Below are 12558 nucleotides of genomic sequence, written 5' to 3'. Positions count from 1 at the left end.
GTAAAACCCCAACGAACCAGGTCCCTACGAAGCAGGTGTGTTTTGACTATCGTCAGCCCGTCCAGCTGGACTGTTTATTAAAATATGTACTATGCGGCCAGCCCTTCCACACAAGACGTGGGTTATGGGAGCACTATTTAATATTTACGAACAAAAGTAATATAAAAGAAAAAAATGAAAAGAAAGAGACATATGGTGCCAAACTGAAGGCCGCTTCCCTGAGCGACGTGATGAGACAAAAGAAAAAATAAAATAAAATAAAAATGAACATAAAACCAATGCACCCAACGCGTGTTCACCGCCAGCATGTAAACAGCTCGGGCGGACTGAACCGGAAAATCAACATGAACCTAAGGCCAGCCGTGGTTAAAAGAATGTTTTTTTTTGTGCCATTAGTCCCAAGCGCCCCTTATAAGCCCATCAAACAAAAGCAACGCCAAAAAGATCGCTACCGTTCCAAAAAAAAAAAAAAAAAAAAAAAAAAAAAAAAAAAAAAAAAAAAAAAAAAAAAAAAAAGAAGAAAAAGAGGTAGAAGAAATGTGTGTCGGTCAAACTATGACGGAGACCGGGTATCCAAGGCGGGGTATAGTAGAAAAGTTGCCAAAGGAGTGAAAGAAGTAAGAATATTTGTCCGCCCTGTTGGGTAGAATTATAAGGCCTAGGCAGCCTCCAAAATGACCCGCTCACTCTTCCGGTGCATCATCAACTGCTCAGCCGATAAATGCTGCCTGGGAGGATGAATGAGCGTGGGCGTGGACGACTTTGTCTCTTGCAAACGCTCATTCTTACCCAGCTTGACTGGGCTCACTTTGGCAGGCGAAGGTACCGGCCTGCCAGGCCTGGGACTGGTAGCCGTCATTCCGTTCCGGTCCCGCATGGCACTGGTGTGCAGAGGCCTCAGCATTTGCCGTTGTTGACGCGAGATGCTGATTTGTCTCGCAATTGAAATCTCCACCGCAGCCTTGAGCGCATTGTCAGACTCATCATCGACGGAAGGCCTCGTGACGTTGGTGGCCACTGAGGAGGTTGACGATGGGGATCGCTTGCGAGTGCTGCTGGCGGTGCTCGAAGATGTGGCGGCTGAGCTTGGCGGAGTGACCAACTGCCAGTGCGGCTCTGCTATCGTCGGCTTAAGTTGTTGCACGGTCGTTCGCTGGTCACGCTCATAGTCGGAGACTGGGCTGGTGGGTGATTCCAAATACAAGCTGGACTGGTCCTGTCCAAAGTGCACGGCCCTATCCCTAGCGCTTGGGTGCAGGTACCTTGACGATCCTGCCGAATGGCTGGTTTTGTGTGATGCCTGGCCGATGCTGGGTGCCGCATTTTCGGCTTCAGAACCAGAGCCAAAGCGCGGTCTCGCCGGTGAAGATACCGTCGCAGGTGACGTGTTCGACCGAGCCCTGGGTGACGACGTGAGTCGAGAGGACTCTAATCGAGAGTCCGGAGTAGGTGGGAAGAGCGTAAAGGCCGGCGACTTTGTCGGAATCGGCTGCGGGGATGTAGCGGCACGTTCTATGGGCCTTGTCCTCTCTTCCTCCTCCTTGATAATGCAGTCGTTTATGCTCTTGAGTCGGTCGAGAGTGGCCTGGCGCCTTGCGAGGAGGGATGACGAGCTCTGAGGATTCAACAGGCCACTAAACATTACGCTGTACCTCTCCATCTTGATATCCGGGATTTCCACGTTCAAAAACGGACTGCCTGTGTTAGTGTTGGGGATAGGTGGTGGCGGGTTCACAGGCCTTGAAGTCCCGGGCCTTGAAATATTGGGCCTCGGAATCTCTGGCCTTGAAATCTCTGATAAAACATGAGGCTGGTAAGGATGCTCTGTATCGATCGAGTTGGCGATTGGGATTGGATTACTGATTTTTCGTCGTGGGCTCCTGGGTGTGGAAGTCATGGGCTCGGTGTTGGTTCTGGCGATAAGAGGCTTGTATTTTGAGGCGTTGGTACCGGCCGATGTGTTGCTCCTCATTGGGGTGGATGGTGACCGCTGACTCTGCAGAGAAGAAGCCGATCTGATGTCTGAATAAAAAGAACTCTGTGAAGGTGAAGGCATCGTTGGCTCTTCGACATGCTTTCTCCCAAATAACCCGAATAGCCTTCGCTTTCCAGTCTTGGTTCGCTTGATCGGTGCCGTTACTTCTGGTTCACGTGGTGGTGGCAGCATCGGCTCCGGCTCTGGTTGGACAACCTCCTGCACCTGGGGTACCTGTGGTCGCCAGGTGTTGACAAAGTTTGGTGGCGAGTGGCCCGAGGCCTGTGATGGACTGCCTATAGCCATGCCTATGGGAATTCCTATACCTATCGGGATCTCGGCGGATCGCAACGATTCTGGCGTTTCCCGTCGGCGAAAGGGGGGCGCAAAGTTTGGTGGTGAGGCTCCTCTTGAGCTTATGTCTGGTGTCAAGCGGCCCCTGTTTTGAACGTGAAAGCCTGGCCTCCGGCCAACCAAATATGAGTCGTCCCTCGATATCCTCCTGGGATCAATAGCAGCCCTTCCCGTCGCGGGCCTCAAGAACATGTCGTCCCTCGATATCCTCGACTCCATTGTTGCAAAGTCTGGGCGGAGTGTGGTGGTTGCCTTGCCTGAAGAAATACTCGATAGAGGAGGCATTACAGAGAGCTTGGCTCTTGGTGGTGGTGGGTGAGGGAGTGGACGACTGGCGTAGGCGTGGCGTCCGTCCGAAGAGACAGCGGGGAAGGGCTCATTATGAACAAGACCAAGAATGGTGTTGACCAGGGGAGGACCTGGTTCTAGTTCTACAACGGAGGGGGGAAGACCGTGCGTGGTGGACATGGGTGGCGCCGAGGTGTAGAGGGCCCTTGTCCCGGTACCACCCCTATCCTTGGAACGGTTGACGATTCTCAGCATGACAGGCAGTTTGCAGCCTTTTGCCGGCGCTCCCGATGCAGTGCTGATGACCGACCCTTTGTGCAAAGTGAGGTAAAGCGACAGCGAAAAACAAGGTTTATGTGTAGCAGCTATTATAATCGGTCGGTCGGGTCGTGCGCTGCAGTGACTTATTTTCTGCACGCAGGTTGCTCAATGCACTGCGCCCTGGCCTCTGTTTTCTTCCGAACGTGAACTGCGTCTGCTGATGAGATGCTTATTGTCGCCGTTGCGTGCAGCAGCAGCAGCAGCAGCAGCAGCCAGTGTTCGGACAGAACAAACAGACTGGCTGGAAGGATGGATGCTGGTGCGTGAAGCGAGGGTTTCTGCAGATTTGGTGGGTAGGGATGTTCTCGCTTTCGTCGTTTCAAAAGGTCCCGGGGACTTGCACCACCACTTATTTACTTTGTCCAAGTGAAAAAGAATAATACGGTACGATAGGGTATTTCTCTCAAGCTGATGAGAACATGAGATAATCCCATCCAGGGATAAAGCCAATTCAAGTCGTGAGAGAAAATAAACAGGACAAAATTTATTCTTATATAGTGTTGCAATACATACTATGTATATGTCTTTCTGTAAATAAGATAAAGGGGGCTTGGGCGGCGAGATCTTACGTTACATATTCCTTTATCCTTTGGCCCTTTGATCCATCCGAGCTGTATGTAGTGAACAAGCCACTAGCCGCGTGTGCGATACGTTATTTTGTATTGTCCGCCCGGGCCGAGATGATGTTGAATCTGCACAAAAGCAATTATAGCGTCTTTTCGCCATCCCAGTCCATCGGATTTTGGGGGCGGTAGTGGTTGATTGATCATTTTGCTCGGAGGGGAAAAAAGAAACTACGTAGGACTTTCCTTAATATTTAAAAAAAAAAAAAAAAAAAAGAGAGAGAGAGAGAGAGAGAGAGAGAAAGAAGAGACAGCAAAACCCGCCAAGCACAAGCGGCGTTTCTAACACGCAATGCTGTCTAATGCGAATCATTCCAGGGGTGGGTAATCTTCAGGAACACGCACCCCGATTTTCCCAGTGTTGTCTGTTTGAGATTCGTGGACAGTTGAGCAGACTGATCAGCGTACCATACCGTATTGGCCTGGGGTTATCTAGGTAGTCTGTACTTTTACCGGGGTTCCCACCATAGGAAGGAGCCCCTGCCACTGATGTTCCGGGTGACATGGAATTGAAGTGGTGTCCTTGCCTTGTTGTCCGGGGTACCTGTACTGGCGTACTTCTCAATTGGTTGTGTGAACTGGGAAGGAGAATTCAACTCTCGAGATGTGGGCAACGTGGGACGATGAAGAGGGGCTATCCCGTCCCCCCCGGAAGAAGAAAAAAGAAAAAAATAATATTCGGCAACGACCCTGAGTCTTGAAAAGCCCATGGAGAACGTCATGCCACCATGGGTGAGGAACCGTTTCAGATTTTCACTTCCTAACTAATGTACAATAGCAGAGATGAGCGCCGAGCTACCTTTGCGACTGAATAGTCTATAATTCAAAAACGACTCAATTTCGCTAATTGATTCAACAACTTTTGAGATGCTGCAACTCTCGGGGCCAGATATCTGGCTAGGTTGTCTTCGAGTCCAATGTACCTTAATTTCATCTATTGTACCAAGTTTCGGAGCCTTGCATCAGGCACATGCGAAGAATACCTAGAACTAGTACATACCTTGCAAGGTGCATGTATACCTGGGGTACTATATAAATAGGTACTCAAGGTACCTGGAAATATAAAACTAAGGTGTCCTAACCAAGTTGTCAAGCTAGTCCGAAAGTAGCAGCGTCAAGGTACAGTAATAATACGGATCGTCAGAGGTCCAAAGAAATATTTGGTACGGTGTGAATGACAAGTAAGCCAACGAGTCAATCTACTGTTGTATACATACTTTGTAATTTAGATTCCTTGTAAAAAAAAGCAAGACTTGAACCATGAACCTCGTTCTGTTATATTTACGGACTTCAGGTACACCCAGTTGGATTGCTACGATTCTCCAAAAAGAGCCGCCTGCAATGCTACGTTGGCAAAAATATTTACCACGTAGTGAGTAGGGTGGGTAGCTTGGTAGGTAGGTACAATGTATTATGTAGTATCCTTGGGTAGTTGCCGAGGGAAATTTATTTTGGCGTTTGATGAGATCCAATGCAGATTAATCGTTTGCTGGCAGGGCAACTGGCCAAATCTTAATTCTTGTTTCCTCCTCGCACTCCACATTCCTTTTTGCGGATGAAGGATGGAATTCGAAGGAGCTGTGCTTGCAGTATTTTTGTTTCGTTGTGTTCGCCGGTCGTGCCATCAAGGGACCTTGCCCTTGCCCGCCTTGGTAGCAGGTGGGGAACGGCAAGGAGCACCAGTCGCATCAGATCCAAATCGGTCTCATTAGTTAGCCAAGGCTACCTAGGCTGGTACTTAATACTGGTGAGGTTCCCTTTTTAGGGCTGCTTAACTGTGCACATCACAAACAGCTGCTACGAGTTTTGTTTTGAGCAGGTTGGCAGGTAAGCTGATATCCCCTATCCTTTGTAAGCATAAAATAAAAATCTTTCAAGCAGAGCATCTTATTGTTTCTTTTGTCTCTTTCTCCATTTCATATCGAATCTCTAGAAGAACAACCGAGGGGAACCACATTCGCTACCAAATTCACCATAACCACTCAAGTCTGCATGTGCATGAGGTGGCTAACTTTGTCTCATGGTCAGCCCCTAGGTCATGCGATGGACCTATGTCTCCATCTCGTCAATGTACCGTAGCGTAGTAACAATAAGATGGTCTATACATCAAGTATAAGAAAAAATCGAGGAGCCACTGAGCCGACAGCAGAAACCTTAGGTAATGTAGGTCACAAGAACTCGATGATCGTCCGGCCGTTGAACCGTATCAGCTGTCAAACCATTTTGCGGCCGGGCGAAAGAAGCTATCCCATCTTTACTGGACAAATGCATTATCAGATTTTGGCTGGAAAACGAAGAAGCGATGACATGACAGGGGACCAGCCTGTGCCAATTTTCTGTCAGCATGTTTCATCGTGCTGCGTTGGACCATACAACTATCACTACTGTACAGCGTGGTACAGTACTACCTACCTACCTAGGTACCTAGGGAGGGAGGGGCCCAGGGATTCGGCTGTCTCATCTCAGTGTGGATATTCAGGCACGAATGATTGAGATGCGATGCACCGGTGTCGGCTGATAATCGAACTGACTTCTTTGCTTCAGGATCTTTGCAGTCACGAACTGCTGGCGACAAATTCTGATATATTGTAGCACGAACAACAAGGGTTGCAGTGAAAAATGAACGGTTCCTCATTGTCAGTCAGGCCCGAGCCTTTAACCCCGATTTGAATGCCACGCCGGCTCATACGATACGCGACCAGGTAGAGCCCCACCAACAGGCCGCTCCCGAACCCCTGGCAAAAAAAGAAAAAAAAAAAAAAGCTACTATTACCACGCTTAGGAGATCCGGTCGATTTATGTCTTTGGACTCCCTTGTTCCTTTGTATCCTCGTGGCTTTCGCATGGCTGACTGTATAAAAATGTGCAGAACAATGCGGTGATCACGGCGACGAATCATGTTCCTGGGCACTTCCAAGTTGACTACAAGTATGTTTTTCCGCATTGACAGATGTGGCAGAACCGACCTCGGATTTCTATTTCTTCGAGAAGCATAACCCAGAAATGAAGATCAATTGATTCGGCTTTTTGTCTCGGGAATCCTTGCATGGAATCTTGGTTCGAAACCAGAGAACATTTCTTACCGGCTGTCATAGGACCTGACCAAAGAGGTGAAAATCCCACACAGCGCTTGACTTTGGTTGATTCAATTGCTGTGCCGTGACAAGTCACTTGGAGAACATTTGCCTGGCTGCATTACCACCTATGGATCTGCTATTTCAAAAAATAGTATGACATATCTGACTTGCTGGCAACTGAGCAATTGGAGTTGCATGTCATTGTTCTCAGGGTTGAACAAAACCCGTACCTCTTATCGATCCGAGTGCTTTCGGGAATTGTTTGCTTAGGTACGCTAACGATTGACAAACAAACATAAGGTACCCATTCAATACTTACAGTGCTCACACAACGTTTGGCATTAACTCACCAGGGTCCAAACCATGATCTCTCGATCCCTGGACTAGTCCATAAATGATTCATTATCAAGATACTATTCGTACCTACCGATCAATAGTAGCGGCAGTAACCAGCTTGAGGCACGATCAAAATAAAAGCACTTCACTCTTCTTCGTCACCATCCGTGGACCCCGCTGACGTAATAATCGGCTGACTCATGAGAGCAACTTGACGCGCTTTCGATGGTGGAAAGGAAGTTCGGTTGGAGACCAAAGTGCCCCGCGCCAGCGAGTGAAAGTGTTGACCCACGGCAACTAACCTCGAACTCATACACCTCATCAAAGCTCTTTTTTCCCCCTTGTGCCATAATCAGCTTTGCTTTCCCCAATCCCGGTGACTGGCCTGAGCATACATACATTCTTCCAATTTAAAGGGAAAAAACCTCAAGGCGAAACTTTTGTTTTTCCACCTCTCTCCATTACCACAAACTACCCCTCATTAAAAATGTCGTGGCAAGGTAATGCGAAAGGCGTCGTCCCACAGACCTCATTGCCTCATCCATGCACACCCCTCATATGGAAGTCCATGGAGCTAATCAAGCGCCCGCTCCGCAGGATACGTTGACCAGAGGTATGGTGCAGCCTACCAACACAGCAGACGAGCCGATTCGAATTTATCATGACGGGGTTTGCAGCATGTATTGACTGATATCACCTCGATAACAGCCTCGTCGGCTCGGGCCACATCGACAAGGCGGCCATCATTAGTGCCGCCGGAGACAGCACTTGGGCCACATCGGCCGACTTTACGGTACGCGACACCGGACATGGACCCTGAAGACCCTCGGAAGAAAAACACACGCACACAGAGAGAGAGAGAGAGAGAGAGAGAGAGAGAGAGAGAGATCCGAGCTGACCGCCATGCGCACAGATCGAGCCCGCCGAGATGACGACGATTGCAGACATCCTAAACAACAAAGCCGGCGCGCAGGACAAGGCACATTCTGATGGCATCTACATCGCCAAAGAACGCTACGTCGTTGCCAGGATTGAGGATAACACCATCTACGCCAGACAGGTATGTATTTCCCAAATGGTGCTGCGTGTTTGGGATATAAAGGTCTATACTGATCAAGTACCCCATGTCCGGGACGTCAGGGCCGATCCGGTGTCGCCATCGCAAAGACGGCACAGGCCATCCTTATCGGCTACCACAACGAGACCAAACAGGCCGGAAATGCATCGCAGACTGTCGGCGCCTTGGTGGACTACCTGAAGCCTCTCGGATACTAATCAAATGCGCCTGGGCGATAGATTGGCGATGTTTTAGTTTCAATGGTGTCGATAGTGGCCTCCTAGATACTGGCCAAGAAAACAGGCCTTGAACAAAGACAGCGTCATTGGTACAGGCTCACAATATCCGGGCGGTGAAACCGCCAAGACCAAGGGAAAACTTGCACCTTGTTCAGAGAGGTGATGACAGCCGAGCGCTTAGTCGTATTCTTGTTCATTATGTACTCCCATTTTCGCGCTTGCGCTTTTCGCATGCGATAACGTTTTATGCCCAGTAACTCAATATCTAGAGAGATTTTCAACACATATTTTCCCCCAGAAAATTTACCCAATCCGGTAAGCGAAGATCAAACGAGATGTGGTATATATGATTTGGCCGAGGATTCAAATCGGCCACTGCTGTATTGTCTTCACTCAGCCCCACGTACACGCAATTCAAGCCGATGAAATGAAAAAAAAAAAGACCTAGCGTTATATATGAGCAGATCTGTGAGGATGAATCACGGTGCTGGTGTTACCGTATAGTTCGGGTATTTTGTCGCCTAAAACGCCCCCAGAAAGTTAAACGAGTCTATGTCTCTCCGATGCCCATTCCCAAGCTCCCATAAACGCCTAGTTGCTATTCGGCAGTAATAAGTTCACTAGCAACCTGCCAGCGCACACGAACTGTTCTGGCGCGCACTATTGGGTCGCCTTATACTGGCAGGTCGGCGTTCTGCCTGCCCAGCCCAATCCTGTCGACTACAAGGCCAATGTACGGCCCAATCACGGGAATTCCTCTTGCGAAGCCCGCAATTGTACCGAGGAAGTCTCCAAAGAGTATCACGATGCCGTAAAGCTCAGCACAAAAGCCTATGAGGGGCCACCTCATGAGGATCATGAGGAGCCCTAAGAAGAAGGCAGCCGTACCCTTGGCCTTTTGCTTGCGCGCAAAAAAGAGCAATGTCTTCTGAGGGCCGATGATTATTGTCAGGCCGATGAGGAAGAGTATCTGTTTCAGGGTGGTTCCCGCAGCGTCAGCCTCTCAAATCGATGGGACCGGGACGGGGCGGTGGTGAGGTTCGTACGTTTCCCATGGCAAGCCTGACAAAGGAGAAATATTTGTTAGCCACAGTTAGGACCAGAGGGTGAACAACGGGCGTCTGGAAGACATACATTGCCCGGTCAAAGAACAGCATCACACCTCCGATCAGGAAGAAGCCTCCTGCATAATGCCAAATCGTTCGAGTTAGCTGTTGCACCCGGTTCTGAAGCCTGCCCGGACATGACGACGGGTCAGGCGCGGGTCATCAGGGCATATATGCGTGCATACCGCCAGAACAGAAGGCGACCCCGATCTCTGTGACGAACTGTTAGCAAACCTGGCCCAAGCAAGCTTATGTGCCATGCGAGAGGAGCGGGGATGACGCGGGCGCGGATGCGACTTGCTTTGGGAATCTGTTAACCACATTGACGGCATCTTTGAGATAAGGTTGTGAGGTTTTCCTGTATTGCGCAGTTGGGTCTTTACTGATCTCTCAGGAAAACAGTACGTGGTTTGACTCCTAGTAATCAATGTGGGAAACAGATCGCGGGAAAATGGCCAGCCACCAAAAAGCTTGACTAGGTATCTAAAAACTAGGACAGTTCGAAAGTTTTGGGGAAGCACTTAATCAGTCGTCGCGAGAAAGGACAATGATGCGGCCAGAACACGTCGAAACCCCTGGTTCGTCGCGCAGGGGGGTTCTTTAGTCCAGGCTCATGAGGTACAGGGCACTTCTGGCACTGTGCATGTGGGCCCGGGCCGTTCCTTTGACCAAGTCGTCGCAACGAGGAAAAAAAAAAAAGTAAAAAAATTCTTACACACAACTCAACAAGTCAGCTAGTTTCATTACATCAAGAATATTCTCTTCCAACTCGTACCAACATCGAATCAAGGCCTCACAACGCAAGCTTATGGTCATTATTAAAGTCGACCTGTCTCGACAGTGCCTCAAGCTCGACATCGCGTCGCTGGTCTTGATTCATCTGGTTGTCATCTGATTTCACTAGTTCCCTTCCTCGAACTTGAAGAATCGGGAGAAACTCGTGGGGATCTCGATTTAATTCTGGCATCTAGTGAATGTGCACGTATACGCACGTGGGTAATGTACCTTTTTGCAATCCATCGAGTTGATGGCTTCATACACATTTTGCCGCGGCGGCCTAGCTTTTTAGCTATGGTAACCGAGGGTCGTTTTCTTACAACGCCTCGGTGGTCTGTCTGATACAGGCATAGAACAGAACTTGATCACGATTAAGCCGGAGCGTCAATTTTCATCCTGTCATCGAAAGGTGACAGGTGTATAGCTGAAGCTTGACTTTGTTGGTCGGACAATGCTCTTGTGAGCTCATTTGGTAGATAGATCAAAAGAAGATAAAAATACACATTTTAAGAGGCATCCTTGTGTAATCGACCATGTATGCGCCATAACTCCTAAACACCAAAGCCAAATTTCCGAGTTCCTCTTCACTTGAGCACCGTGTGAGCTCCTCTCGCCTCCAAGAACTGCTCGGCAACTCCCGATGGGAGGCCGCGAATGATGCCAAATACTTCCTTGTTGTGATACCTCAACCTTGTCTTTGGGTCGTTGTACGGCGCTGGTAGCCCCGTGATATCACAGTAGCGCTTCATAGGAGCCATGCTCGGGGCGCTCTCGATATTGGTGTAAGTAGCACTCGGCGCGGAGGGTCCCGGCTGTCCTGAAGCGGCCGATCTAAGATTCTTCTCGAGCACCAGCTTGCTCAGACTCCTCGAAGCCTGAGCGAGGTTTGGCTGCAAGCTGGCACCGTTCGCGGCTGGTGTTGACTGGCCGCTGGTGGAAAGGCCATCGTCGGCGCCAGGCGTGGCCGCGCCGCTATGATCATGTGGGGTGGCGTTGAGGGAGGCTTCCTTTCGAGAGGCATCGCCGAGAATCGTCTTGATGTTCTTGTTCCGGCGCTGATTGGGCTTCCAAGACGGGTTACGGAAGGACTTGTGCACTGAGTGGTTGTCGAGCTGTTCTATGAGGGCCAGGTGCGCTGCCGCCGCCTCGGCATTGGCTTCCTTGTTGGACATGGCGCGCGCGATTTTTTTGTCGTGAAATGTGTGTGAAGGTCGGTTATTATGACGGCAGACAAGGTTTTAGGGGAAGAAGAAGAAGAGATAAAAGTGTATATGGCATCAATCCAGGAGCAGTTGCCCCAAACAGAGCTATCTCGTACCAACACGCAGGGAGCTTACTTCATTACAGACAGGTACAGTATCAGTGAGAAGAACGGCCCAGACCATTGGGGACTGAGCTCCGATAAGCACTTATCTGCCCCACTTCTGTGGTCCCTTGCCGTCATTGCGGGGAGAGAGAGGGACAAACCGACTGGTCTGGTGCATACGCGCGAGAGACGCGACTTGTACACTACTTGCAGAGACGACGTTCGCAAAAAAGACTACCTGTGAGCAAACCGTTTGCTGAGAAACAGAAAGCACTGCGAGAATGGTAGGCTTTTTTTTTTTTTTTTTTTTTTTTTTTTTAAGTTTAGACAGGCTGCGCACCTTGACCAAATGCTGACTTTGAGCCAGGAGAGCCCTCATGAGCACCAGCAAAACCTGCTGTTGTCTCGTATCATCACCAATGTGGTAAGAAGCGCCGATATGGTTTTTATGTACACTCGCTTCAAGTGAAATATTTGTACTCATGGTAAAATTGACTCTGTTGTAGGAGAAACTCAACGAGGCGATAGTTGTGATGAACAAGTCGCTTCAGGAGATCAACATTCAGAACATGAATGTCGAGCTCGTTGCGCAAATGTTCAAAAACTACCAGTCCAATGTTTTATTCCATTTAGAAGGTAAGTAGCTGCCTGTGCTCAATATGGACAGATAGACTTTGCTGACAGATTGGCTATAGCAACTGATAATCTGAAAGAGCCCTCATGAAGCAAAAGCACTCTAGCTAATGGGGCCAAGAGGGGTTCGGTTACTATGCCAATGTCCATTGTCTCTGGGCATTGAAAAGACTGGTAGCATAGTTGAGCAATTCTACTACTTTACTGTCAAGACACCTGATTTGAGGGAACAGAGTCAAGTAAACTCTCGGCCTCCAAAGCACCTTTGGCTTAAAATAAAGAATAGGATGGATATCGAAAGAAAGAATACTCCAGATGCTGCTCTGCTATTAATCGTTGTAAATGTGAACAAGCTACCCTGCACAGGATATGTGGAGCAAAGCAAGACCAAGTGGGCTCCATGAAAGGCAGGGGTCTGACCTCACCAACGAAGCTCTGCGAATTGATCCCGTCAACGAGAACGCGA

At 49.1% G+C, this 12558-nt stretch overlaps 5 protein-coding genes across 5 annotated transcripts; 2 read left to right on the top strand and 3 right to left on the bottom strand.

Annotated features, from left to right (window-relative positions):
• Positions 1 to 658: 658 nt before the first annotated feature.
• PgNI_01747 (uncharacterized protein) lies at positions 659 to 2872 on the bottom strand (the record flags this gene model as incomplete). The annotated part of the gene is made up of 1 exon (XM_031121819.1): positions 659 to 2872. The coding sequence occupies one exon, from the start codon at positions 2870 to 2872 to the stop codon at positions 659 to 661; it is 2214 nt and encodes a 737-aa protein (XP_030988331.1).
• Positions 2873 to 5899: 3027 nt separating this feature from the next.
• On the top strand, positions 5900 to 8568 carry PgNI_01746 (uncharacterized protein). The gene is made up of 7 exons (XM_031121818.1): positions 5900 to 6263; positions 6431 to 6489; positions 6939 to 7474; positions 7572 to 7587; positions 7683 to 7767; positions 7888 to 8034; positions 8115 to 8568. The coding sequence occupies exons 3-7, from the start codon at positions 7462 to 7464 to the stop codon at positions 8247 to 8249; spliced, it is 396 nt and encodes a 131-aa protein (XP_030988332.1). The 5' UTR covers positions 5900 to 6263; positions 6431 to 6489; positions 6939 to 7461; the 3' UTR covers positions 8250 to 8568.
• A 21-nt stretch (positions 8569 to 8589) lies between these two features.
• PgNI_01745 (uncharacterized protein) lies at positions 8590 to 9515 on the bottom strand (the record flags this gene model as incomplete). Its single annotated transcript, XM_031121817.1, has 4 exons — positions 8590 to 9240; positions 9317 to 9332; positions 9405 to 9453; positions 9491 to 9515. 4 exons carry the CDS (start codon positions 9513 to 9515, stop codon positions 8944 to 8946), a joined length of 387 nt encoding a protein of 128 aa, XP_030988333.1. The 3' UTR covers positions 8590 to 8943.
• A 1222-nt stretch (positions 9516 to 10737) lies between these two features.
• Positions 10738 to 11325, bottom strand: PgNI_01744 (uncharacterized protein; the record flags this gene model as incomplete). Its single annotated transcript, XM_031121816.1, has 1 exon — positions 10738 to 11325. One exon carries the CDS (start codon positions 11323 to 11325, stop codon positions 10738 to 10740), a length of 588 nt encoding a protein of 195 aa, XP_030987182.1.
• Positions 11326 to 11808: 483 nt separating this feature from the next.
• On the top strand, positions 11809 to 12532 carry PgNI_01743 (uncharacterized protein; the record flags this gene model as incomplete). The annotated part of the gene is made up of 3 exons (XM_031121815.1): positions 11809 to 11883; positions 11966 to 12095; positions 12155 to 12532. The coding sequence occupies 3 exons, from the start codon at positions 11809 to 11811 to the stop codon at positions 12181 to 12183; spliced, it is 234 nt and encodes a 77-aa protein (XP_030986102.1). The 3' UTR covers positions 12184 to 12532.
• Positions 12533 to 12558: the final 26 nt, after the last annotated feature.

This window comes from Pyricularia grisea (assembly GCF_004355905.1).
Source record: "Pyricularia grisea strain NI907 chromosome Unknown Pyricularia_grisea_NI907_Scaffold_1, whole genome shotgun sequence".
Classification (NCBI taxonomy): domain Eukaryota; kingdom Fungi; phylum Ascomycota; class Sordariomycetes; order Magnaporthales; family Pyriculariaceae; genus Pyricularia; species Pyricularia grisea.
Note: the sequence above shows the minus strand (reverse complement) of the source record. Positions and strands in the feature narration are given on the sequence as shown.